The sequence below is a fragment of the Pelodiscus sinensis genome, chromosome 4, assembly GCF_049634645.1.
Source record: "Pelodiscus sinensis isolate JC-2024 chromosome 4, ASM4963464v1, whole genome shotgun sequence".
Classification (NCBI taxonomy): Eukaryota; Metazoa; Chordata; order Testudines; family Trionychidae; genus Pelodiscus; species Pelodiscus sinensis.
The window spans coordinates 82,467,028-82,494,988 of record NC_134714.1 but is presented as its reverse complement, the minus strand read 5'-3'; the positions used below and the strand labels follow the sequence as shown (position 1 = coordinate 82,494,988).

The window sequence follows — 27,961 nt, the reverse complement described above, 5'->3', positions numbered from 1 at the left end:
GACATTGCATTGCTTACAGCGAATGTTGCTGCTTTTCAGAAACTGTCCCACAATTCTCCAGTTAAATTGGTACTAGCGCTGCAGGTGAGGAGGGCACCACCAACACAAGGAGCATAGTGTAGATGTGTAAAACCAGTTCAATTACTGAGGTGACTGTACATCAGTCAAACTTAGGTCAACTTCATTCTGAAGTGTGGAGTTGCCTTGAGTTGTTATAGCTAATCAGAACCCAGAAATATGCATGAGTAGTTGTAAACTTTTTCCTTCAATGTGAATTACTTTGCACTTAATTTAAAAAGTGATTTAAACCATTACAAACCTTTGGGTGGAAACACCTGTACCTTAAAAAACTTGCCCAGTTATTTTAACTGATATGAATGTGCGCACACAAAGTTGCTCTGCTTACCTGAACCTTCATGCAAAAAATACATCAATTTAAAAGGAGAATCTTGATATAAAACAAAACTTCTTTTGGGGGTGGGTGAGCTTGGTATCCCCTACCTTGGAAGTGTGGAAAATCCAAAATGGGATTCTCTTCTGCAAACCAAATCCAGCCAACTTTTTGGGAATGTGTGGCAAGACAGCTAAGCGGGCAACTGTACCACTTAGAAAAAGCACCAGTGTGACTGAGGCAAAGGATCTCACCATTTAGCCAACTGTGGCTGAATGACTGGAAGGCAGGGGCACTCCATAAAGCAAATACAGAGAGACTGTGTGATAGCTGAAGTGATGCAGAAGCATAAGGGGAGCATCTTTGCAGACCATCCTCAAGAAGCAACTGACTGAATGCAAATGATTAGTCCCTCCTAGCAAGTTGCAAAATAGGCCTTTTTGGGGGAAATTTAGGTGTCCCTCCCTTTAGGAAATTAAGTTCTACGAAAATAAAGAGAGACTAACTCAACCTGATAAATTTAAATGTTTTATTAACAATCATCTTACATTACAAGGATAATATGACAAAAGGAAAGTTCTCGTGTACATATTATGATATATCAACATAGCTCTATTCGTATCCAGTGTCCTAGCTCCTTTCACACAGGTACTATAAAGCATAGTCTGCAAAGTAATAACATTTTAATGTTCTCTGAAAGTGTGATATTAACATATTAATACATATGTAATAATAAACTTCTAGATATTTTTTCTCTTATTTTGTGTATGTGGTTGACACAAACAGTTCAGCAGGGTTGTGCTTTTGAGGGGGAGGGAAGGTAAAGACTTTATTTTCTGTAGGAAGATAAACAAAAACATATTGCGTTAAATGGGTGATGAGACTCTGAAGTTGCCTGAATGGTAGGAACCATAATAGCCCTCCAATCACAATATAGTACAGTATATGGGAGTGGTTCCCCTGCACAGCCCAGTAAGCATTCTGTACATGAGGTGCAATGTATAAAGGATTCCAATGCCAGGCAGGAAATACTCTATGGGCAACATGTAGACTGTGGATTGGTTTGCTAACTGAGTTTAATGTCAGTGGCTTTTTCATAAAGTGGCCGGGGGTGGACTATCCATGAGGTTCCTGAGGAACTGATAAAGTTTCTCTCTGCTATATGTGTTTACTGGGTCACAACTGGCAGCCATTCTTCGGAGAGACCCAGAAAAGGCAGGTTTGTGACTGGGGCATATGAGCGCGGAGTTGTGTGGAGAGAGAGGCCCAGAATAGCAGGGGAATGAGGTGGCATGAGGAAAGTCTGCACAGCATCTGCTAGTGCAATACCAGTGTAACTAGTCACTCAATGGTCAGAACGAAAATGCCTTGAACTCTTCCTCCTCCCTAAAGAAATTAAAAATTAAAACAAATGTAAGAAGTTAAGTGGTTGCTAGGCTGACTCTGGAGCTGGAAAGCCAAATCTCCATTCCCCTCCTTTGAAGTTACAACTGCTCCCTCTTGGGGAGGAGCAGCCATGAGCCTCTTACATTCGAAAGAATAGCTGCTCTGGTTGCCCTGCCTCACACATCAAAAGCATCACCATGGAGCCAGGGCTGCGTAATACTCACTGCTCTGTCCACAGCAGGAATGGTGCATGGCGAGAGGAAGAGAGACAAGAGGTGCGAATGTCAGTACACATCCCACAAATGTCAATCCATGGAAGCTGTGGCATGGATCCACCAAGAAGTCCTCATCTGGAACTGCCATTCATACAAAAAGATTGATCTTACTCTTCTTGTCAAGGGAGGAGGTGAGGGACTGAGCTCCCTGAATGGCTCAACTCAGCAACATCAACACACCTTGTCTGTTGGCATAAGTGTCCCCCGTGTGTCATTTACAGTGTACCTCATTTAGCCAACTAATTCCTTTCTCCACCAAGAAAGTCGTCTGTATCAGCCAGGCTAGTTAACCACAGAGAAGAAGCTGCTCTTGGTGAAACACAGTAGTCAACGAGGAACATCTGTGCAGTTGCACTCATAGGGAAGTGGCCTAATTGCTCAATTTGGTAGAAATGCAGGTGTGATTCCCAGTTCGGTATGAACATACTCACTCCTCACTCATGGTCTTTTCTTGTGTTGTACTCTCTCTCCATACATCCTCCCATCTCTGACTATGTAAGAACAACAGCACCAACTCAGTATTTTCTCTCATTCTTGTTTTATTCTAACCCCATTTCTAAAACGTTGGTTGTTGCTGTGTGTGAAATATACTACATATGAACAGATTCTATTGTACTGCACTGGGCTAGTTACTGAAGACCACTAGGTCCCACTTACTGCATGTCAGTAGCCAACAAGGAATGCCAACTAGGTGAAGCAGAAAACCACATTGTCACTGCATTCAGACCCCTAGTCATCAAACCTGTCCATGAAGACAGAGAAAAGTGCATAAAGGAGTGAGATATGGATCAGCCCAAGCGTGAATACAAAGGAGATATAGTATGCTTATCTAAAAGACAAAGGCATTCACCTTTTTCCATCACCAAGACACAGTCCCAAGAGTACAGCTCCACAGGCCTTATTTAGCACCTTATTTAACATACAAAGTAAGAACCCCCTTGTTCTAACCACAGCAAAGTTCACACAAACATAGGCCCCCTCAGCATAAGGTTAAAGCTGTACTGAAGTCCTAGTCTTCTGTGTTACGTATCTCATACTAGAACACAGGGTCAGGTTTATACAAGGACAACTGATTCTATATCTATATTATATGTTTATAACTATTGAAAACATAGAAATATATAAATATATAGGATTTTATTTATAGATATATAGTCATGTGATTTTTATTTCTTATGTTGTGTGAAAATGTACTGGGATGTGCATATATACAATATATAGTCTGTATGCATAGGTACTGTATACATACATTAGCTTACATGCACACACATTATACATGTCTCCAAGGGAGACAGGAATTGCATAGGCATTACTGGTTTGACAGTACAATGGTTGGGGGAATCAACGTACCATTTCTTTACTTTTATGACCTCTTTATATGAGGTTGAGAGAGGAATCTGGATAAAGCAGATGTTACTGCATGTTTGCCAAGCAAACTGTCCATTGCCAAGCAAATAACAATATTAACAAGTTAAACAAGAAATGTAACTTAAAAAACCCACAGTGGCAAACTGGCTGAGTTTGCATTGGGGGTTAAAAAAATATTTCGAACCTGAATAGCATCTGAGAACTCATATCACCAAACATGCAAGGAATACATCTGCATACCACAGAGATCAATTCAAGATTTAATGCACAGAACATTATAGGACAATGCCTTCTTAGAGACATTCTTGCATGTTTGGTGTATGATCCTTGTAGCAAGCATTTGTAATCCTTGCACTTTTGGTAGAACAGGAAGAGCTTAGGTTTCCTGTGCCTTTAGGATTGTCCCTGTTGCATTCAGCCTAGAGGCCAGGAGGCCTAGACTTCATGCAGCCACTGGAAAGCTCTGTAAAAGAAAACATCTGGACATCTTCCAGCAAACAGGATAAAGGAGTAGAGGAGCCTGAGAAAAAAGAGGGTAGGAATTAGGCAATCAAACCCTCCAAGGGCTACACAGCCAAGGGTTTGGAGAAGTGCATGCTATTCACGGTCAGCTGTCTTAAAGTAGATGGAAATGAAAAAAGGCAAAGCTCATTCAAAGATTAACAAACCCATTATTTCTTTTCTCTTGAAGACATTCAAGATACCATGAGCAACGCATTCAAAACAATTGTCTCTTGATTCAAATGTAACAGGAGGGAAATAATTTAATCCCGATGCCATTAATTTCCCCACCTCCAGAGGAATCTGTCCTAGATGTCTACATCTACCCCCACCAGATTTATGAACGGTATGTGATGCTGCTACTGCTACACTGAAACCCAACAAGTGTTGTGAATTGGCCCCCTCTGCTGTCCCTCAGTCATCATTACAACCCAGCACATTTCAACCTCTGTTGCCTGCGTGAGAAACGTATAGTTAAAAAAATGCTAATGAAAAATATCTGTGAGAGTCAGCTGGTTATCAAACTGAATGCGCTTTGCTTTTCATAGCTAAATAAGAGGCATCTCTTGCCTTTCCAGTTGACAGAAATCAGCAGATCCAACCACTGTGGGTTACGTCTATCTCTGACACACAAATGTGGCATTTTTTGCAAGAGAAGCCATCATTGATCTGCAGACAGAACGGAGAGAAAGCAACACTATGCACACTTCATTCTAGTGTTGAGAACTTGTTACGAGAGGTGTCACCAATGACCAACTATATTTGAAAACAAAAAGGTAACAGTCACCAGAGCAATTTTTGAACCAGTTTCTGGTGGTATCCGCCTTCCTACAATTTTGGAACATTAGAAAGTAAGGACATTCAGGGTCGAAGTTGTAAATGGGATTTGTGTGGCTTTAACACGTGTTTGAACAAGGAGCAGGTGAGCTATACTATTTAAAAACTGTTTTGGGGATGGGCCACAAGCTAACTTTCCAGAAAGACAGCCATGGAGTTTGCAGCTCCAGTTTGAAAAAGGGCTGTGGGCCAAATAACTTATTCTATTGTCAATAGACTACACCGATTTTTCATGGCGAGTAATGTGAGATACTTGGATCTTCCAAATGCTTGTGCTGAGCACAAAAAGCAGAGAGGGGAAGCTATCTTTACAGTCTCCTTCACACCAGTCTATAGCAAGCACCTTTTCTACTGTCACCATTCACTTTGTTGCAGATTTCCTAGGTATCTGTATGTCATAAGAAAGAGAATTTCCTTGCAATTCCCTGCCCAAGGTCCTCCTGTAATAGCATGCCAGTTCACATTATCCAGCTACAGCTCACAGTTCAGAAGTGGTACAGTGGTTCTTTTGGGGACTTCATTTTCTATCTTCTCACTTTTTAATTAAGAAAGAGGGCAGAACAGCCCCCTAGAGGATATTGATCTGATGGTATGTGATCATGCATTAAGCAGTTGGGGCTTTTTTTTTTTTTTTTTTTTTTTTTTACTTTCCAGACTAGCAATGGCTGAGAATATATTGGGTCTCTAGCAAGGACTTCCCTTCTTATGACCAAACTGTTTGAGTCTGTACAGTTCCACTGGCCTCTGGTCTAGAGCTCTGCTCATTTGGGTAGACAGGTCATCCTGATGCAAGGCAGTTTATTACTATTGTTTATTTGCCAGGTATTATATTGCCTTCCCTTGTGCTGATATGGCATAATGTCATGATCTGACTCACTTGCTGATTTCTAAGGGGATTCCAGGGGAAAATATTCCAGTTCCTGGTTCTTAACGGTGATTTGGATTTATACTACATAACATTACCTATGAAGCTCACACTTGCACATCTGCACTAGCACACTCATTCCATATGCTGAATGGGGAATGGCAGGGGCAGAAAGGAAGAAGTGCTGCAGACTGTATTGCTTCGCTCTGATTTATCACTGTTTGAATTCAGAGACTCCACCGTCTATTTTAACCCTTTCAAAAGTGACCAGCTAAACATCTTTGCTGTATAGTATGTGCAGCAGAATTAGGGCAAGGAACACGGGGAGTCACCACAATTAGTGTTCCAAACAGCATCCAATGCCAATCCATACCACACCTCATAAGGGGCAATGTACGGGTAGACAGGCTGCACTTTCAAACCCGTCAGACAAACAAGCTCTGCCATTTCCCTTGGGCTTTGGAGCTGAGCTAGAATGCAGCGGCTCTGCCACGTATGTCCACCTGACCTGCATGCTGATGTCAAACACAGATTAGTTTGAAGAGCGCAGTGGGATCTAGGCAGAAGTGTGTGTTTTGTTGGGGAAGACAGTGAGAAAACCCTGGCAGTAGAAGTGACTCCAAGAGAGAGTGATTTAAAACATGCTACATCATGATTGAAAACAAAATGTTTTAAAAATAAAATAATTTTATATATATATATATATATTTATATATAAATGAAACTATCAACTAGCAGCAATGGTTCTAGAGATATCTTAGCACCAAGACCAAGGGTGGAGGTTAGCGGTAAAAAGGAAAGGTTCAGTGTTGCTGACACCACAGTCATGTTTCCAAACACCACAGGTTGGCACAAGATGTGTCACTCCGGGAACTGGAAACATGTCAGCCTGGTTTTTCCGGACAACACGGTCTCAACTCCCGTGATGCTCTGGTCAGATTGGTACTACCCATGTCACATCAGCAAGGTGAGGCACTAGCATCTGGGGAGTTTTTGCACCTTTTTTTTTTTCTAACCTGAAGCGATATCGTGTGAATGTGTGATGCCGTTAAAAGAAATATAATTTGTGATTCAAGGTGAAAGTGCTACTTCCAGGTTTCTGTGGGACTTCCTGTGGAAAAATATTTCACAGGAAGAAGTACAGTATTCTTCTTCCTTTTGTTGCCATTCTGCCATGCTTTGATACATGTCACCTTGCTCACAAGGGAATATATAACCTTTAAAAAAGACAGCATCACTTGATTATAACCCAAGATAGAGATCTTGCATTGATATACCCTGCCACAGAATTAGAACAGGTGCTTTTCTTACTCATTCAAAAAATAAAACCAAAACCACCACAATCTATGATTATGAAGACAGAGTATAAATAATGCAAATTAGAATATAATTTTCAGCCCCAAAATCCCCACCTTCTGATGGAGAGGCTGTCTCACTTCCACAGCAGCTCTGGTTTTGAATGAACAGTTGTACAGTCTATCTCCTACAATATAAAAAATATAAATGCAAAAAACCTCCCCATGTCTTCTCTATTATGCTCTCTTACAGTCCACACAAAACATTGTTAAAATATGTCTGACCAGTAATGGGGTTATCACAAGGGGAGCTGAAAACTTTGCCTTACTCGACAGCCCACCAGTGGGGAGTACTGAGAAAGGGGCATCACAGTTTAGCTGATATATTTGTTCTTAAAGTGTGTGTGTGTGGGGGGGACCCCACACCGTAAATAAGTGAATAAAGCTTCTACTTCCAAACAAGAAAACAAGGTAAAGTTGGGGAGCTGGGGAGGGATCCCCCAAAACATGCACAAGTTGTTCTGTTGGAAATCAGACAGCCATCAATGAAGGGCTCAAATGGCTCATTAACTAAACTAGATAAATGACAAGAAAGGCAGGAGACCTCCCCACCCCCAATGCCATCACACACTCACAAACACACAAGGAAAAACAACCGTGAGGAGGAGGTTGACAAAGACCCGTCATGTAGCTTATAAATTGACTGTTAGGTTTGAACATGTAGAGTATGGCCCCAGCACATGCTTCTGACAAATGAAATGTTGCCACCTACGCTGCAGCTGCCATGTTTGGAGACATCAGTAAATTTCAAATATTGTCTCTTTCTTAAAATTCCATTTAGCTTCTATCAGACGCACATCATCTTAACTTTTAATTTTCAGTGTGAGTTTTATATATATAATATATATATTTTATATAATATATCAAAGTTTAGCGTATAGACTACAAAAATTATTCAACAGCTTTTGGAATTGGAGGCATTCCTTCCTAAATATCAGCGTAAAATTCAGAGCCATGGTCCATGCTCTGCAGCATCGGCTTCTGATCAAGGGAGGACATTCTGCTCAGCATTTCTGCAGACAGTGCATAACTATTGCCCGACTTCTCCTCAAACCAACTATCTAGTGCCCTCTTGGCATCAAAGTTGGCAATGGGTGGCCCATTAACGGCAATTGTCAAAAGATCACTAAGTTGTTCCAGAGTGAGCCGAGAGCGGTTGTTTTTGCGCACTCTCTGCAGGGCATTGCGCCCCTTCTCGCAACAGGCTGTTGAGGTGGGAAGGACTTTGAGGATCTGAACTATTTTATTTAAAAGTGGGAATCTCTGTTTGAATTTACAAATGTGACTGATTAAGTCTTTAAAACCATTTTTGGTATAATAATCCACCTTAAGTTCTCTCCATTCCATCAGCAAACTCCCTCGGGTGTCCATACCCTCTCTGCAAACTTCTCTTGAAAATGATGGAACAGCTTCCAGGTGCTCAAATATTTGTACCATATCTTCCTTTCCATAGTTCATGAGCTCCTCGGTATTTCTGGGCCAAGTTGCAAGATCAAACACCTGACATGCTTTCACAAATGTCCGGCTACGGGAATCGAACCTTTGGGCCAGGATTACCTGGGTCTTCTGGCAGATCTTTTCTCTGATTGACTGGAATTTGGCCTCAGCCACCCGCAGGTTTTTCACAGCAACGCCATTAAAGTTTTCACGGAAGTTCTCTTCAAATTCCTGCAAGTACTCTCCAGGTGAGTCTGCCAGCCTACTGATCTCCTGGATAGCCTCCTCTATTTTGTCATCCACTTGTGACACAAGGAGATATTCACCTTGGAAGATATAGGCCAGGCGTGAAAGCACAGCAATCACATCCAACAAGAAATAGATCAATTTAATTGACTGGTAGTCCATAAGGAACTGCAAGAGAGCCAAGGCAATGGCAGAAGCATCTGCTCTTTGGGTCTGACCACTGACATCTTTGAGATGGGCCACAACTTCAAGGTAATCCTTGATCAGTGCATTGAGGACATTCTGTTCCCCTATGATCCATTTCACTGCTCGGATGTCTCCCAAGAACTCTGTCTCTTCGCAAAGGGTGGCAGCAGTGACTCTCAGCTCACACATCAGCCTGGGAGAGTAACGATAAAAGCTAAGCAATTGCTTCAAGTTGTTTTCCAGCTCCTCCAGACATGGAAGCTCTTTCCCACTGATTGCGTCCAAAATTTCTAGATGGGGCCTATGTACCATAAAGGGCAAGCAAAGCAACCAAGGCAGAGTCTTTCTGATTGTCATGAACAAGTTGGCTCTCAGGCTGGCAGTAATGTTAGCACCATCTACTCCCAAGCCTATAGTTGGTTTCTCATCCTGCAATCTTATTCCCAAACTGGAAAAAGCCCTGTCTAATGCTTGGAGGTAACTATCTGTTGTACAAAAGCCCAGCTCTTGAAGAGACAGGAATTCAGTTGCTGGAGGTCCATCGCTGCTTGTGTACTGAACGTAAACTGCTACTGTGTCAGCAAGCAAATCGTCACTTTGACCATCCAGAATGATGCTGAGAAAAGGAGACTGCCTGATACGTTCTACCAGATCCTCTCGCAGAGACCGGGCGATATGATGGATTAAGATTTGGCAGTCTCCCTCATTCATGTACTGATCCACCACTTTGAGTTCACACTTTCTCAGTAGTTCTGCAAGAGGTCGAAAGTCAAAATAAGGCCTGCCTTCCAGAGCCAAGTGATAGGCTGTGTTGAAGAGCAGGGTCATATTTCGGCACATCTCCTCCGTTTTCTCTGGATGCATCCTGAGCTTGTAGAGCTGCAGGCACTTCTTGTGGAGGTTGCTCTGGCTGTGAAGCTTTATAGTGTGTATTTTGAACTGTTTAGAGCCAATGATGAAGGCTGAAGTCCGAGAGGATTGCACCGTGTACTGCCTGCAGACGTGGCACCACATTTCATTCAACGTGGGGGAGTACCGCAGAAACCAGAACTTTTTAAGCCACTCTTGTTTGAAGCGTCGAATCCTCCTGCCAGTTGCAGAAGACATCTTTGAAGGCTCATCTGTAGCAGTCATCATATCATTGGAAACTGATTCATCAGCAGAGTCCACCTCCTGGTCATCATCCTCCATGATTGTGGGAACAGAGATGATGCTTTCAGAAGCTTAGAAGAAAAAGAAAAGATATTTACAAGTTCAGAGATGCAGCAAACATTCAAAAGATAACACAAAAATTTGTCTAAACAACTGGCCCAAATTCTACACTTCATTGGTTGCACACCAGTAGTACAGTTTGGTCCCCTGACTATAATTTTTGAAAGAAAAATCAACATAATTCCCAATAAATCTTACACATCAGGCCACATTGGACAAAAAAGGAACGGTATGACATTTTGGCAACTAGCACGATGCATAAGGTATACTGCACACTGTTTCGGGAGAGAAATTCGGTACGTTCCTGGAGGAAATTAAACATATCTTCAGAAAGGGACACGTGCTTGCATTAAGGCAATAGAGTAAGCAATGAGTACTTCCAGAGGAGGCCAAAAACTCATTACACTTTACACACATGCAGTGAGCTGGTATATTTGAGACTCAGCGTTTCAAGTCATTCAGACTTTCAGGCAGAGCTTCCTGGCGCTTCTGCTGGAAAAAAAGAATATGTCAAAAATACAGCAAACAAACCAGCTGCACTGGAATTCCTTTTTTTTTATTTATTGACAGTGTATTGATTACAATGGAAACAAACAGTGCATGTCATCATTACACAAAGTATGTCTTCCTAGTCTACCCACAGCAACTGCTTCTGCCCCTTGCAAAACCTAGTCAGCAGACTTCCACAAAACAAGGCCTTCCTCAGAAGGGATATTCGGGATAAAACATTTTTAAATATATGCAGCAGACAGTAACTCCATTACTCTCCTTAAGCAGGTGTGAAGAACATTCTAATTCTGCATGACTTACCTGTGGGGTCAGACAACTCTTGGAGCTCAGGTACCTGAGGGGGTACAAGAGGTGGCTCAGATAACTTGCCAGATCTTAACATGTCTAGCTCAGCCTGCAGCTCTCGGATCTTCTTCTTCAACCGTATGCAGTTGGGACAGAAGGAAGTTGTGGGGATTTCATGTGAGTTGCCTTGAGTTGATGCTAGCGATAGCTCAGTCGGGCTGTCTGCCGTGAGTGACAGAGGCTCTTCATCTTCATCTTCTAGGAGGCCCATCTCTTTGGCTGCACTGTAAGATGAACCATGGGGAACCTTCCATTCACCTTCATGTTGATTTCTTCTGAAGTTTGGGGAGCTATGCCGAATGGCAGCTCCACACCTTTCAAAAACGTCTTCGGCCTGGTATTTCGATGCCTTTCTGATAGAAAGGGGTGTGCTTGCACTTAGCTGGGGCTCTAGCCGCTTTGCTGACTCTAGCGAAGCCTCCAGAACATCTTTGAAGATGAGATCTATCTTCTTTTTCTTCATCTGGGTGTGGGATTCCCCCTCATCACAGCTGCGCTTGTATGGGCTCTTCCCTTGCTTTAAAGTGGTGAGCTGGAGGGGGCCTCTCATATCCTCTTGGTTTTCCACATTTTTTTCTGACTTTTCTCTCTGCAATTTTTTATCTCCTAGAAAGAAAAGTGAGGGGTAGGGATCATCAAAGAGAACATATGCAACATTTCTCAAAACTAAAAAGAAAAGAAAAAAGCAGGCCAAATCCCTGCATATTTGTATATTGCATTATAAATAAGGGAGCTAATAGAATTCAGTGGAAACCATGACTCAGGAGAAGAGGAGCTCTATTAAACGGGCAAGCCTTCAAAATGGAGAGACAAGTACCTAGGTAGCTACACAGGAATAGGACCCATACATTTTTTAAGAGAAGAAAAACTATTGGCAGGTTGCTGAATGTAATGGTATAACCAACCTGTGGTGGAATGAGACTACACAATGATTTACTGATCGCAGTGGAATCCAGGACCCTGTGCCCAAATATCTACTGCCCTTCTGGAAGTACAGTGACTACTTTGACTTGGTAAAAGGTATCAGGTAAATAACACACAAAGCTTGAGCTTCAGAGTTTTTCATCAGAGCCCTAGAGTCTACCCATTTCAAAATAGAAAGCTTGGAAGCAGTTTCATTCTGTTTCAGTTTGAAGGCTCTTCCAGAGATGAGAGCACAAAGGGATCAAAGAGTTGCAGTCTTAATCCCCATGGTACATGTTGCCAATGCAACCAGAATTGGTGAATTCCCTCCAGTACTGGGACAGCTATCTTGTCCCAATGGACTTTAACAATGTGGCCACTAATCAAAATTAAAAAAATAAAAGCAACTTTATATAAATGATTAATTGCTTAAAACAAAGGGAATAGCCAGATGTCCTTACCTGGATAGTCAAAGGATGAAGGGTTTGGTTCAATTTCCATCTTTCTTCTATCTTGTAAATAACTTCAAGCATTGGTGGCTTCCCAAACAAGATGTTGCTTTATGCTGATTTTTTGTGTTTTAAAACATATTCATGGTTTCGTAAGTTACAGTGTAGGAGTTACTAGGGTTTGAGGAGAGCAATGCTAAGAATGCAGAAAAGATGCAGGACTCAAAATACTCAGGGTATGCCACTAGGTGGAGGGTTTGACTGGACAACCAATTTCATGCCGAGTTGTTAGGTTATGGTTGTATCCCCACTTGCTGTCTTGTATAAACCAAAATAACAGCCTGTGTTTCAACACATTTCACCAAGGAATGGTTAAGGGCTTGAATTTTTTACATTGTTTTTTCTCCCTTTCATGGAGGACTGAAACCACGAATAAAGGAAGTGACTTAAGACTGATCCTACTTCTTTTACAACTAAATAAATGATTCAGCCCCATATAAACATATTAAATCACATTTTAAAAATCCCCTTATCTAATAGGTCTTAAACCCAGGGAATTCAACATTAAGACAAAAACTTTATAAAAGAACATGAAAAATAATAGCAGCTTTGCTACTTATTGTGACTTTACGAAGTCTGTCTTTTTACTTGGCAGGCTGCAGAGGACTCTGTATGCTTAGGATATGCTTCCAAATAGAGTATTATTTAACAGATTTCTATTTTCTACTGAGCTGCAAGGTGAGGCACCTTCCAGAGCCGCCTTCAGAGCAGATGCTGCTAAATCTGGGAATTAAAAAAGGAAACCTGCAAGTGATGCTCAGTATGCTCTACGTCTGTTCTCCAAAGTTTAGCCCACTGCAGAGGCGACTGGCTCCAAGAAATATCTGCAGGTTGGCCTTCTCAATTTCTCCTATAACAACATCTTGCAGCACCTGTTGGTCCAGGTGAGATGCACACACCTACCCTACTCTCATAGCTTCTTACCTACCCTCATAGCTTCTCTCTGGTCTAATGTGCACTATGATTTAATCTCTGAATTTATACAAACCCAAGGTCTAAATGTAAGTGTGGCATGTGTGTAGCAGGGCTATTGATTTCCAGAACCTGTGTCATGAGCATCCAGGCACAGACCAGCATTGGGGCATACCACTGAACTGCCAGCTGACATGTGGGATGCCCAGGACATATTCTTTTCCTTTAGGATCTTCTGAAAGTTTCAAAATATTTATGAGCAACTGGTGCAAGTGTGGGATAAAGCATCTCCCCTAAAACTTATATACAACGATTAATACAATTGTTCATGGAATAAGTGCATATTCATTAAATATTGTCATTGAGCTATTGTATTGCCAATAAATAAAAACAAGGGTAACAGAATAAACAGATCGTCCAGGAGGCCCCATCCTACCCATGTTTTAACAGAAGACACCTTTTACCAAGTCAAGGCAGCAGCTGTGCAGAAATATTATTGATTATAAATTTTCATTTAGGTTGGCTGCCTCTCAGAGGCCCTGCCATTCTGTGGCTGGGCTTGCAAAGAAATTCCAGTGATCCCTTTTGTGTCATAGCATTGTACAGACAATCAGGTACATCAGAGGTTTTGTAGGAGTTTGTCTTCCTCTAAATCTCTCTTTACTGAATACTGGGCCCAAAGGGCCAGTGGATTTGTTCCAGTATGACTATTACTGCAATAAGCCAACAATACTTATCCAAAGAAAAGACATTCTGATTCCACAGCCAATTGCAAAGCCTGCCATATGCACTACAAACCATGTAAAGCTGCATGTCTCAGGAGTCTCTAGCCAATGCAGTGATTAATCAATTCACTGAAGAAAGAGCAATGTTATGCCAGGAAATCAGACATATACAAAACACACCAAGGAAACATCCCTTTCACATACGCCAATACTAGATGATCACAATGGTCCCTTCTGATCTTGGAATGTAGGGTCTCCTGTTGAAGCCTATAGGGCTAACCTGCTTGCTTGCCTATAGGTATATAAATTTATGTTTTCCTTATCGTTTTGATTATATATTTATTATAATAAGTTATGGTAGGTTTACATTGGCAGTTTGGTTATAACACAAGAGATTTACAGGTCACGTCCTGTATGTTGAGCTAAGGAAAAATTTGTATTTTTGTCTGGGACCTTTCACCCAGACAGCACAGTTAGCTCACATATGTTTGGAACCATTCACCTAGCTAGATGATGATAACAGAGTAACTTTCCATGGTATAGGAACTTCCAAGAATACCCTCAAACTTAGCAGGTACATCATTACATAGAAAAACCTGAAATAACCAGGTCAAGTCCAGACTGAATAACCGGGTAGGATAAATGTGATAGACAACCACAAAAAGCCCATGGTAATGAACTGACACATATGATAATATGTTAAGATCAATGATATACTGACCTATTGGAAAAAGACTCCTTAGCATTAGTAAGGTGAGGAAATACAAATAAGGAGAAAACGTAACAACGTCAGTGTAACATATTATAAAAGTGGCATTCTAGTTTAGGTGGTAGGAGAAGAAGGTGTAGTTCTTGGGAGGTGCCAGAAAAGAGATTACACACCTTGTGCAGTAACTGGGCTTTGTCTACACTGTGCTTTCTTGCGCAATACAATATGCAAATGAGGCACGGCGATATTCATTGCCGTGCCTCATTTGCATTCCTAATGAGCCGCCATTTTGCAGAAGGGGCTTTTGCACAAGAAGGAGCTGTCTACACTGCTCCTTCCTTGAAAATAGCAGCAGAACGGCTCCTATGCAAGAGGGGGGTTTTGCACAAGACAGGTGAGTCGGGGGAAGAGTATCATCTTCCTGGGTCTCCTCTAAGTCTTCTATGTCATCTTGAGTGGAATCAGATCTCATTGATACTAGGGGTCTTGGAGCCACTGGTTGTGGTTTCTGCTGTGGTGGGGACTGAGGTGCTGCCATCTGGGCTCTGAAGGGGGCCAACGGATCCCATCCCTGCCAAGATGGAGGGAAAGGGATGAGAGGGAACCAGGGAAAAAGCTACCACATCTGCCCTTGGTTGGAGTTGTTAGGATGGTTTAGGTCAGGGGTGGGGAACCTCAGGCCTGGGATCTGGCTCCCAGCTTGTCTGGATCTAGCCCCCCAAGGCTCAAGGCCCCTCCCAACAGTGGGGAGTCCATGGTGTCACTCCAGCCCCCTTGCTGCCCACCGTGGGGCTGGAGTAAACAAAATTTTCTAGGCTGGCTTCCTCCCAACCTCTGGTGTGTGAGGGGAAGGTCGGGAATGTCTTTCTCCTTCTCAGTCGGGGGTCACATCAGTGAGGGTTTGTTTGTTTGCTTTTGCTTCTCACATGTATGTAGCCCCTGACTGACTTTTCTGTGGGTGAGTGGCTCCTGACCCAAAAAAAGGTTCCTCGCCCCTGGTTTAGGAAAAGAGTGAGAGAAGGACATTTCTTCATTCTCATCCTCATTCTGACTTGAGAAAGGCGGAGCAGAACGAGATAGGGTGGCAAGCCTGCTCAGTCTCTCAAATGTCAGAGTGGCATCGGTTCCGAAGAGAGTGGCTTCCAGTACTGATGTAACTGCGAAATCTTTATGTGAGGTCCCGGGGCATGGTGCCAGGAATAACAATACCGAGGATGCTGGTGTGATCTCGGTGTGCGCTGGTGTAGGTCCGGAGATGCTGTCTGCCTGTACCATCATTGGTACCAATGATGTCTTGGTGAGCGAGCCTGTTACCATTTTTGATGGGGCCTTTACCAGTAGGCTCAGGCAGCTCACAGTACTGGTCTGTTCTACTGGCTTCAGTGCCAACTTTTTCGGTGCCAACAGTGCAAGAGTGGTCTTTTTAGATTTTGAAGAGGAGACCTCAAGGTGTGCTTCTTTAGCTGACACTGCCCCTCAGGACTTGTCCGCACTGGACGTGTCTTTAACCTGCCAATCCCCCAAAGCCAGTGCCTTCGGAACTGAGGATGGCTTTTTTTGTGGAGATTCCTTTTTAGTCAGCCACTCAGTACTTGGGGATACGTGCTTCCTCTTTGCTGTCGTCTTAGCTGGATCCTCTTGAGGAGGTACAGTTGTCCCTTGCTCTGAGACTACATTAGGGAAAGTTTGTGGTGGAGTGGCCCAGAGGCGGATATAGGGCAGGGCGAGCGGGGCGGCTGCCCCGGGCCTCGCGCTTCAAGAAGCCCCACGCATGCGCTGCGGCAAAGGGGGACCCTGCGAAATTGGGCTGCCCTGGGCCCCGCAAAATGGTCATCTGCCCCTGGAGTGGCCTATGACTCTGGTTTAGATGCTGGTTTTATTGTCATCTCCATCATGAGAAGTTTTAACTGCCCATCTCTGGCCCTAAAACACTTGGAGGAGAACTTTTTTCAATGGTGACAATTTTGGGATGGACAGACTGCAAGTAAGGCATCTTTTAAAGCCAGGAAAGCCTGGCATGATTATAAGTCTAACTAGAGGGAAAAGGGTTAGAAAGAAATAGATTTTTTTAAGAGGAAATAGGGAGGGAAAGCACCCAAATAAATCTATATCTAAATAAACTATGCTAATAACAATCTTATCTGAAGAAGTGAACAGGAGTGCAGCTGGATTCTGACCAAACCCTGAAACGGTTGAGAAGGAATCGAGGGACTCCTGACAATGTGTGTGCATCGGCACGCTTGCTACGGCATGAGACAGCACCATGCATGAACATTAGCACCGAAGTTACCGCTGCTAAAAATATCCAACTATAAGCCCAGGGGTGCTGAAACACCTCCAGAGGAGCTACCACAGGACACGCCTTGAAGAAGAATGATGGCCATTGTTGATCATAGGGAAGCTGCAGGTGATGAGGAAGATGATGGCTAAGACTTCAGGTTGTTCTAGAACAGGGGGCAGCAACCTATGGTGCTTGAACCACATATGGCTCAGTATGGAACCAAATATGGCTCTTTTGTCATTCTCAAAACACATGCGACTTTTTAAATTAAAATGAAACATTCATTCTAAATTTAAAAAATGCATAATTATTCATGTAGCTTGAATGCGTGCAGGAACCTGAATTTGACTAGTTATGATGTAAACTTCAAAGAAAAGTTAAAAAAGATGCAGCAGCAGACATCCCATTAAATTAAAGGTACGTCTAAACTACACTCTATTTTCGACAAACGATATGCAAATTCCACAGGAATTCCAATCTCACTTTCGAAAGCAGAGCTTTCAAAAGTGAAAGTAGTCTGAACGCGTTTTTTTGGGAAAAAACCCTTTTTTAAAAAAAATCGCACAAACCTCATTTTTTAAGGAAGAGCAGTTTTTTTGAAATAGGGTTTTCTTCTGAAAAAAAAAAAAAAAAAAAAAACGCATCCAGACTTTCACTTTCGAAATATCCTCTTTTGAAAATAGAGCATAGTCTAGACATAGCCTAAGTCTGTGAGTAAATGTTTCATTTATGCTATTATTAATCATCATGTCAATTCTTAATAATATTAAGTTGTATATTTTCAGTCATGCAAATTGGCATTCTTATACAGCTCTTTGTTGACCACATGTTCTGAATTATGATGTAGTTTAGCTCTTTGGTTTGAAAAGGTTGCTGACCCCAGTTCTAGAAGGAATATTGGGAGTATATGGTATGGAAATATAGATGTACATTCCCTATTTATCTTCTGAAATTGGGGTGCTTGTGACTACAATACAAGTATTAATACACTATATTTGTAAATATACAAGAGTTCCTATAGTGTGTGTGTTGCATCTGTGCACACCAGGGTTCCCAACTATGGAATAATTGAATAATGGGCCTGATTCTGGGACAAAGGACCTGTCAATCCTAAAGGTGGTCATTGGAAATTCATAAGCAATCTTAGATCAGGCAACACAGTGGAAACACCAACTAGTCACTAAAATATAAAGGGGATTCCTTTATATGTGTGTTAAGAGGGCTTTGTAAGTTGAATTGTGATAATATTATGGTACCAGAAGAAGATAAAAGTGCAGTCATATCAGGATCCAAGGTGGTGGAAGAAGTTGATCAATTTATGTATTAGTTGCTGCCAAAAGACTGCATTAACTCAGAGCTTGTATTGTTCAAGCTGCCTTATTTCAGTCCCCTCAACTCCCCCAGGCTGCGACTAGATCCGTCTCCTTGCAGCTTCCCCCTTGCTGCTTGATAGGCCTCGACTGGGTAATAACCTCTTGATCAGTTAAGAGCCACAGAGCGAAGAGAGAGGGAGCCAATCTACCCCTCCCCCGCTGCTGTTTTGAGGGACTCATTTAAGTAATTGTTGAAACCCGTTAAGGGGTTATTTACTTAAGGAGAGATGTCTCTATACATGTTTGTGGATTTTTTGTACACCTATGTATAACACTAATTAGACTAGCGAGTAACCTATTAATTGAGCTCATTTCAAAAAGAAATTGAAAGTGAATGGAGTTCAGGAGGTTTAGTAGAGTAAGTATGAATAAAACATAGCCAGGTGATTAGCTAGGCATTGATCACAGGATCCTATGTTTAATGTAAGGTTTAAGACATTTAATAATATAGTCAGGGAAAGTATAGAAATATAGAGAGCAGTACAAAGTACAGTTTTTTGTATTTATTAGGGTAAAGAGAAGAAATGAAAGTTGCCTAAGTTTTGCTGTATAAGCTTCTCTTCCACCAAAAGCAGGGTGTTAATAATTCAGGAAATAAAACTGCATACAATGGTTAAACAAATTATTCAAAAGAAAAATGTACTTACCAAAAGGTACCAAAGACTCAGCCCCCACTTAGTTGTACAGACTATAATCTAAATTCCGTACTCTATCAGACTGACAGATACTGTGCTTTTAATATATGATTTCAACAGGAAGCAAAAAGTCACTGTATCTTCGACTAGTAGTTAACAGATCATGGCTAAATAAATAAATAAAGCCTATAGGGGAAATGCATCTGAGTGTTTTGGAGGAAAAAGGAAGTGGGCAAAGCGAATTACTTTTACCAGAATAATATTGAAGTTTAAACTAACCTTTTTTTTTCCTTGAAAAAAAGTTAAAATCTAATATTTTTGATTCATTGGGCTAAGTCTGGTGTAACAACAAAAGCAAACTCTTGCTAAGCACTACTCCACTCTCCCTGAATCTGTAAGTAGGAGGCAGTGGGAAAGGAAATGTAGGTAACAAGGATATCAAGGGTAATTTCATCCTTGGATTAAATGCAAGTATTAATATTGTTACTTACATATTTGTATTGGCCAATTGCAATCATAAACTTTGGGGTCTGACTCAGCTGCAATGCATCATGATTCTAAAAATAGGTGTCAAGTTAGTTGCGATTTCAAACATACCAAGTTTGGTAAAAGAAACCAGCAACCTATATTATTTCTGCTTTACATAGGAAGCATTTTAGGAAAATGCAGCTGCCTTTGTTACACACAATCTAGTTATTGTTACAAGTTTTAATTTTACAAAAGAATATATTTGACTTTTCTCTTGTAATTTTTCCTTTTATGTAACCTAAATAAAAAGTTAATATTTTAATATTTGTTTCATATTTTAAATAGTTTTACTGAAGAATAAAAGTATAATACAAAGTAAAGCAGATATTCTAGTTTGTTCTGTGAAACCATGTAACCAGCATCCTATGCATTAAAGAGGCAACAGCAAAGGAACTGCTGTTACTTAAAGGTACTAGCAATTCTTATCCAGACAGAAGTATTTTTTAGTATGAGCACCATTTAATAGCTGTTTAATAGCTTCCCAGATTCCCAATCAGTACTTGGACAGATCCTTTGGCACATATATTTAAAAGATACCCAGAGAATGAGGATCTTTCAGCAGACAAGGCTCCATCATAGGGTCTTTGAACAGTTAGAGCTGGGTAAACCGAAATGTGTTTTATTCCTACACTCTTCTGTGTAGGTCAGAGGAGTCCCTACTCCTACTCAGATTTTCCAACTAACCAGTTTTAATCTGAATCTGAAACAGATTCAGATGAGTTAATGGTTACTCACTTGTGTTCTAATCTAAAAATGCAAGGAAACATATTTGGCTCCTAATTAATTTATTAGACCTCTTTTACAGGTAAATCTGGAACCATTTATGTTTTAACCCTTAGGTTTCCTGGACATGGTCCAACAACGTTAACAACGTTCAGTACATTGATGGTATGATTTGGTGCTATGTTAAAATTATTTGTCTATAAGTTCTATGTTTTGTGTCACATGACCAAATTATGTTTTGTGGAGTTTTGTTGCAACAACACTGGGTAATGGAGGATATACACAAAATGTGCATAATATAAATATTTGTAATAATGTTTGTGGCACTGCACTAGTTATAGTATAATCAGTGTATAATTAGAGTCCTTATAAAACATAAATGGTGGTTCAATCTTTGTACAAGTCTATCATAAATTTAGGTGTATTTGCAATGAGCAACTTAATTGGAACTATTATATTTACAAATATATATATGTAATTTTGATTTGGAATTTGTTAAGCAACATGGCCAATTGTTTGTCAGAACCCAAGTTTCAAGAGTTTGTTGGCCAAACCTCCACAGTATTAATGTAGAATTCTATCTTTAATACCTATATTACAGCTATAATGTTTAACATTATATTTTTATATATTTTATATATACACACACGGCATATTGTAATATATATGTATATGCTGAAATGTTATAAAATATAAAATATGATTGATATAATAGAGTATATATTAGTATACTACAGCATCGATTAATTATATCATTTGGTTTTAATAATCAAACTCAATAAAATGTAAAATCAGGTTCCAGATAAAGTAACATGATGGTGGGATAATCATCAAGATTATAGCCAGCAAAGGGGGGCGGTGTATATGTCTACACTGGAACAAAATTTTAAATGTATAGAACTTGTCATTCAAAGCTTTGTTTAGAAATCGTTAAGAAATTAAGTGTAATGTAAAGCTAGGAAATGTCCATGTTGGATCAGGAAAGGGACATGACTTTAGAGGTACTTGGCAACATCACAAACGCCTCAGAGGAGACCCAAGCCAAAACCAACTCACAAAATCAGGTAGCAGCCAGCATGGCTCTTCTGCAGCAGCTGTGATGTCCTAATATTTGGTTCAGGAATTCACCTGGCCAATTAAATGTAGATTCCCAAGCTCCAGTGTTTGTACTCATAGACTTTAAGATCAGAAGGGACCATTATGATCATCTAGTCTGACCCCCTGCACACTGCAGGCCACAGAATCTCACCCATCCCTCCCAGAATAATCCTCTCACCTATATCTCAGATATTGAAGCCTTCAAATACTTTGAAGACCCCAAGATGCAGAGAATCCTGTAGCTGTGATCTGTACTCCATGCTACAGAGGAAGGCGAAAAACCTCCAGGGCCTCTGCCAATCTACCCTGGAGGAAAATTCCTTCCCGACCCCAAATATGGCGATCAGCTAAACCCTGAGCATGTGGGCAAGACTCATCAGCCAGACACCCAGAAAGTTCTCTATAGTAATTCCTATCATCCCTCCATTCACCTATTTCCCACTGATAATGAATGGTCAATTTGTTACCAAGATCATGTTATCTCATCAAACCATCCCCTTCATAAACCCATGGGCTGTGTCTACACTGCACCCCTTTTCCGGAAAAGGGATGCAGATTAGACACTTCGGAATTGCAAATCCACGGGGGATTTAAATATCCCCTGCGGCATTTGCATTTACATGGCTGCCGCTTTTTTCAGGCTCGGGGTTTTTGCCGGAGAAAAGCGCCAGTCTAGACGCGATTTTCCGGAAAATAAGCCCTTTTCCGGAGGATCCCTTATGCCTACTTTCAAGTGTCTAATCTGCATCCCTTTTCCGAAAAAGGGGTGCAGTGTAGACATAGCCATCTAGTTTAATCTTGAAGCCAGATAGATCTTTTGCCCCCACTACTTCCCTTGGAAGGCCGTTCCAGAACCTCACTCCTTTAATGGTTAGAAGCCTTCATCTAATCTCAAGTCTAAACTTCCTACTAGCCAGCTTATATCCATTTGTTCTTGTTTCCACATTGGTATTAAGCTTAAATAATTCCTTTCCCTCCCTGGTATTTATCCCTGTAATATATTTTAAAAGTACAATCATGTCCCCCCTCAGCCTTCTTTTGGTTAAGGTAAACAAGCCAAGCTCCTTGAGTCTCCTTTCATAAGACAGCTTTTCCATTCCTCGGATCATCCTAGTGGTCCTTCTTTGTACCTGTTCCAGTTTGAATTCATCCTTCTTAAACATGGGAGACCAGAACTGCACACAGTATTCCAAATGGGGTCTCACCAATGCCTTGTATAATGGCACTAACACCTCCTTATCCCTACTGGAAATACCTCGCCTAATACATCCCAAGACCATATTAGCCTTTTTCATGGCCATATCAAAATGACGGCTAATAGTCATCCTATAATCAACCAGGACTCCGAGGTCCTTCTCCTCCTCGATTACATCCAATTGATATGTCCCCAGCTTATAACTAAAATTCTTGTTATTAATCCCTAAATGCATAACCTTACACTTCTCACTATTACATTTCATCCTATTGCTATCACTCCAATTTACAAGATCATCCAGATCTTCCTGTATGATATCCCGATCCTTTTCTGTATTGGCAATAGCTCCCAACTTTGTGTCATCCACAAATTTTATCAGGACACTTCCACTTTTGGTGCCAAGGTCAGCGATAAAAAGATTAAATAAAATTGGCCCCAAAACTGATCCCTGAGGAACTCCGCTAGTAACCTTCCTCCAACCTGACAGTTCACCTTTCAATATGACCTGCTGTAGTCTCCCCTTTAACCAGTTGCTTATCCACCTCTCAACTTTCATATTAATCCCTATCTTTTCCAATTTAACCAATAATTCCCCATGTGGTACTGTATCAAATGCCTTACTAAAGTTGAGGTAGATTAGATCCACCTCATTTCCTTTATCTAAAAAATCTATTACTTTCTCAAGAAAGGAGATCAGGTTGGTTTGGCACGATCTACCTTTTGTAAAACCATGTTGTAATTTGTCCCAATTGCCATTAGCCTCAATGTCTCTAACTACTTTCTCCTTCAAAATTTTTTCCAGGATCTTACATACTACAGATGTCAAACTAACAGGCCTATAGTTACCTGGGTCGCTTTTTTTCCCTTTCTTAAAAATCGGAACTATATTAGCAATTCTCCAGTCAAATGGTACAACCCGAGTTTAGAGATTTATTAAAAATTTGTGCTAATGGACTTGCAAGTTCATGTGCCAGTTCCTTTAATATTCTTGGATGAAGATTATCTGGGCCCCCCGATTTACTCCCATTAAGCTGTTCAAGTTTGGCTTTTATCTCGGATATGGTAATATCTACCTCCATATCTTTAGCCCCATTTGTTAAGTTACCATTATCCCTAAGCTCTTCATTAGCCTCATTAAAGACTGAAGCAAAGTATTTGTTCAAATATTGGGCCATTCCTAGATTATCCTTAACCTCCACTCCATCCTTAGTAATTAGCGGTCCTACTTCTTCTTTTTTTGTTTTTTTTCCTATTTATATGGCTATAGAACCTTTTACTATTGGTTTTAATTCCCTTTGCAAGGTCCAAATCTACCTGACTTTTAGCCTTTCTCACTTTGTCCCTACATGCTCTAACCTCAATAAGGTAGCTTTCTTTACTGATCCCTCCCATTTTCCACTCCTTATATGCTTTCTGCTTTTTCTTAATCACCTCTCTGAGATACTTGCTCATCCAGCTTGGTCTAACACACCTGCCTATAATTTTTTTCCCCTTTTCTAGGGATACAGGCTTCTGACAGCTTCTGCAACTTTAACTTAAAATAATTCCAGGCCTCCTCCACTTTAAGGTCCATACTTTCTTTAGTCCAATCAACTTCCCTAACTAATTTCCTTAATTTATTAAAGTTAGCCCTTTTGAAATCAAAAACCCTAGTCTCAGATTAATTTTTGTTTATCCTTCCATTTAATTTGAACTGAATTAGCTTATGATCATTCAAGCCAAGGTTGTCTCCTACAACCATTTCATCTATGAGGTCCTTGCTACTCACCAAAACCAAATCTAAAATAGCATCCCCCCTTGTTGGTTCAGCAACTACTTGATGAAGGAATTCATCAGCTATCACATCTAGGAAAATCTGAGCCCTATTATTATTACTAGCACTTGTTCTCCAGTCTGTATCTGGAAAGTTGAAATCTCCCATGATTACGCAGTTTCCATGAGTATTTACTTCATGTACTGAATGAAGGTAATGGAGAAAACAGATTCTGTCCTAAATCTCCACATAGTGAACTCTAACTCAGTAATAATTGTGGTCTGAAGCCAACAGTACAAGGACACCCTTTGGTGCACTGGTGCAAGGACATCTTTTGTGCACTAATATCGTTTCTGGGGTGATATAATCTCATACCAAGTGGACAGTATGCAAAACTTGGAGAAGACTGGATATGGACAGTACTGAGTTTATTGCTTAAACTGTTGGTGTTATACCTGCATATATACAAAAACAAAATGTATCTTAAAGGAACATATTATTAAGGGGCATATCAGGTGAATGTGCAACCCTCTGTTATAAGCTAGTGAATGTAACCATGTCACCTTTAGTAACCTAAAAGGGATTTATATTCAAATCAATAACTTCAGAGTGGATACATCTATATCAGATGTAGCAATGGGTATGGTATGGCATATATCAGTTCTGTATGAAGTATGTACATATTACGCCATCCTATAAGTTTAGGATTGAAGAAGGTAATTTAACCAGGAATTAGCATTAAGTATATTGTGTTGGTAATTATGATTTTACAACAGGAAACAGGAAAAGACACTTGTTCAATTCTTATTAAAAATGCCACTAAATTAATTCATGTGTCAGGTCTGACACACTGCACTTCTACTTTTATTAAGATTATTATGGCAAAACCGTATGTGTTCTCTTCATAGCTTCTTTGACTGTGTTCAAACACCACAAAGATAACATCTATAGTAAACCCAGTGATGTATCTCTTTTGGTAATATATCACCACATGAAAATTCCACTAATGGCTTGCTGCTCTGAAGACAGGTATCTCTAAATTGGTAAATACAATACGTTTGAGGTGTATATACTGCATTGAGGCCAGAAGGAAGGTACCAACAGGATCAGTAGTCGTTGTTGTTGGTAGCTTACCAGGCTAACTAAACAGGAGACTTGTTTGTGAAGGATAACATATGGTGATATTGGCCAGCATCTTGCCATTGTTGATATATCTTACATTATTTGTATGGTCAATTGGAGAGCAGAGTCACAGGGTCAAATTTTTGCCAATCCCTTAACACATACTAATTAAGCCTGTGACATTTCCCATTTTCCTGTTATCTACTGTGTTAAGGGTAAAATCCTCATTGTACGTGATAGGGTTCATTAACACTCACTCTATCAAGGGGAGGACCTGTAGCCAATGGGCTAGTTTGTTTCTGTTGTATTTACTCTATTCTTGCTTCATTTTATTCTGCTTTTTATTAGATGTAGCAGTAATGTTGCGTGCGGTAGCTCTTATAGTGTCCAAGTTATTAGCGCACAAACATTCTCCTTTATATATTAGATTATAGTAAGTTTTGGCAGGTTTATATGGCAGTTTGGCTGTAACACTAGAGACTTACAGGCCACGTCCTCTATGTTGAGCCAAAGTAAAATTAGTATTTTTGTTTGGGACCTTTCACACAGAAAGCACAGTTAGCTCACATATGTTTGGAACCGTTCGCATAGCTAGATGGTGATAAGATAGAGTGACTTTCCATGGTATAGGCCTAGAATACCCTCAAATTTAGCACATACATCATTACATAGAAAAACCCAAAATAACCAGACTGAATAATCGGTAGGACAGAAATAATAAATGTGATAAACAACCACAAAAGGCCCATGGTATCAAATTGACACATATAATAATAAGTTGTGATAAATGATATACTGACCTACTGGAAACAGACATTCACCATTAGTAAGGTGAGGAAATACAAATACGCAGAAAACATAACATCAGTATAACGTATTATAAAAGTGGCATTTCAGCTTGGGGCAGTAGGAGAAAGAGATGTAGATCTTGGGAGGTGACAGAATGATGGCCACTGTTAATGATGGGGAAGGTGCAGGTGGTAAGGAAGATGATGGCTAAGACTTCGGGTTGTTCTGGAAGGAATGGTGTGAGTATATGATATGGAAATGTAAGAAGTACATTTCCTATTTATCTTATAAAGTTGTGGTGTTTGTGACTGTGCTAAATGTATTAATAAACTATATTTGCAAATATAGGCATTCCTATGGTGTGAGTGTTGCATCTTTGCACATCAGGGTTCCCAACGATTGTATAATTGAATTCAGGGCCTGATCCTGGGACAAAGAACCTGTCAGTCCTAAAGGCGGTAACTGGAAATTCATAAGCAATCTTAGATCAGGCAACACAGTGGAGCCACCAACTCAGCAACCTTCAGAAGGGACAAACCTTGTAGAAGGGAAATTCTGAGATCCCAGTGTTTTGTTTCAGTTTCTTACCTTATATAAAGTGAAAATGCCTTTCCATGATTCTCCACTCCACAATGTGTGGTTTTATTTCTTATATGTCTATCCCCTGGAACCCAGCAGCAGGGACTCTGCACCCAGTGAGCTTCAATTATAGAAGTTCAGAACACCATACACAGATTGAGTTTTATTTATTTATATTATATGCCTTTGATTGAAAGCATCTGGTGCACAGAGCTTGATCACAGAAAGGAAAACAAAAAGGTTATGGGAAGGCAGAAACTCACCTCTTGTGAGGTTTCTGTTGATGGTCTCCTGTGACATACTATGCAACCGCTTCATGTAATCCTCACTGTACCAGACTCTCAGCCTCTCCCCAGGCCGGATGTCCCGACAGGCTCGGAAGTAAATCCTCTCACTATGCTGAAAGGCCATCAGGTTCTGCTCCCTCTCTTCTCGGGATATGATCACGTACCTGAGGGTGAGGATAAGGCAGGCTTGAATCACAAACTTCAGTGGGAGTGTGCCCCAGGGGTGAAAGGAACTTAAATTTCTATTGCAATCCAGGTCTCTGACAGCTCTTTAAATAGCTCCGTACTACCTCTTGCCGCAGCTCAGCCAGCTCTTGCCAGAACTGCGTACCGGGATGCACCCCTCCTTACTTTCACCTCTGGTGTACTCCTACTTTTCTTATCAAAGTTAACTGAGACAGAGCCACAGTCATGACAGAATGATCTTCAAAGACAGCACAGAAACAGCAAGATTAGATAGCATGGAATTATGGATAATGATATGCCAATTTATAGATACAAAAAATATGAACAGGGATACCCAAGGACTATAAATCGCTTCTTGGGTCCATAGTAGCTGTTTCTGTCTGGGAAGGAAGGTTATTTCTTCTATTACTGTAACAATATGTATCCCATCTGAAGGGCTATCAGTGCCAGTACTTGTGATGCACACACTCATTCCTACAAGCGACAGCACCTTCTGGCCTCCCACCAATCCATCTGATGGCTTCTCTAACACCATTTGAGCCTTCAAATATAAGCTGTATTTCTTAGCCTCTCCCTGGGTGGTTAAGCAATACCTGGGTACTCAAAAGGGAGAAGATTGTGTTGGCTGACAATGAATGCATAAGACAAACATTCTGAACCAGAGCCTAGGAAATTGAGGGATTATCTACACTGGTGGCTTTTGTACTTGTGCACTTTCACTGCTACCCAGTGCAAAAAAA

At 40.8% G+C, this 27,961-nt stretch overlaps 1 protein-coding gene across 2 annotated transcripts in view; it reads right to left on the bottom strand.

Moving 5' to 3' along the window:
• Positions 1–906: 906 nt before the first annotated feature.
• Positions 907–27,961, bottom strand: part of PRDM11 (PR/SET domain 11) — a 73,137-nt gene continuing 46,082 nt past the window's right edge. The window contains exons 6-8 of one of the 2 annotated variants that reach the window (XM_075927543.1): positions 27,012–27,199; positions 10,870–11,520; positions 907–10,070 (exon numbers count right to left, since the gene is read on the bottom strand). In XM_075927543.1, coding sequence (XP_075783658.1) covers positions 7,906–10,070; positions 10,870–11,520; positions 27,012–27,199 — 3,004 coding nt within the window. In that variant the 3' untranslated portion in view covers positions 907–7,905. The remainder of the gene's footprint in view (positions 10,071–10,869; positions 11,521–27,011; positions 27,200–27,961) is intronic. The other variant, XM_075927544.1, reaches the window with a different exon arrangement.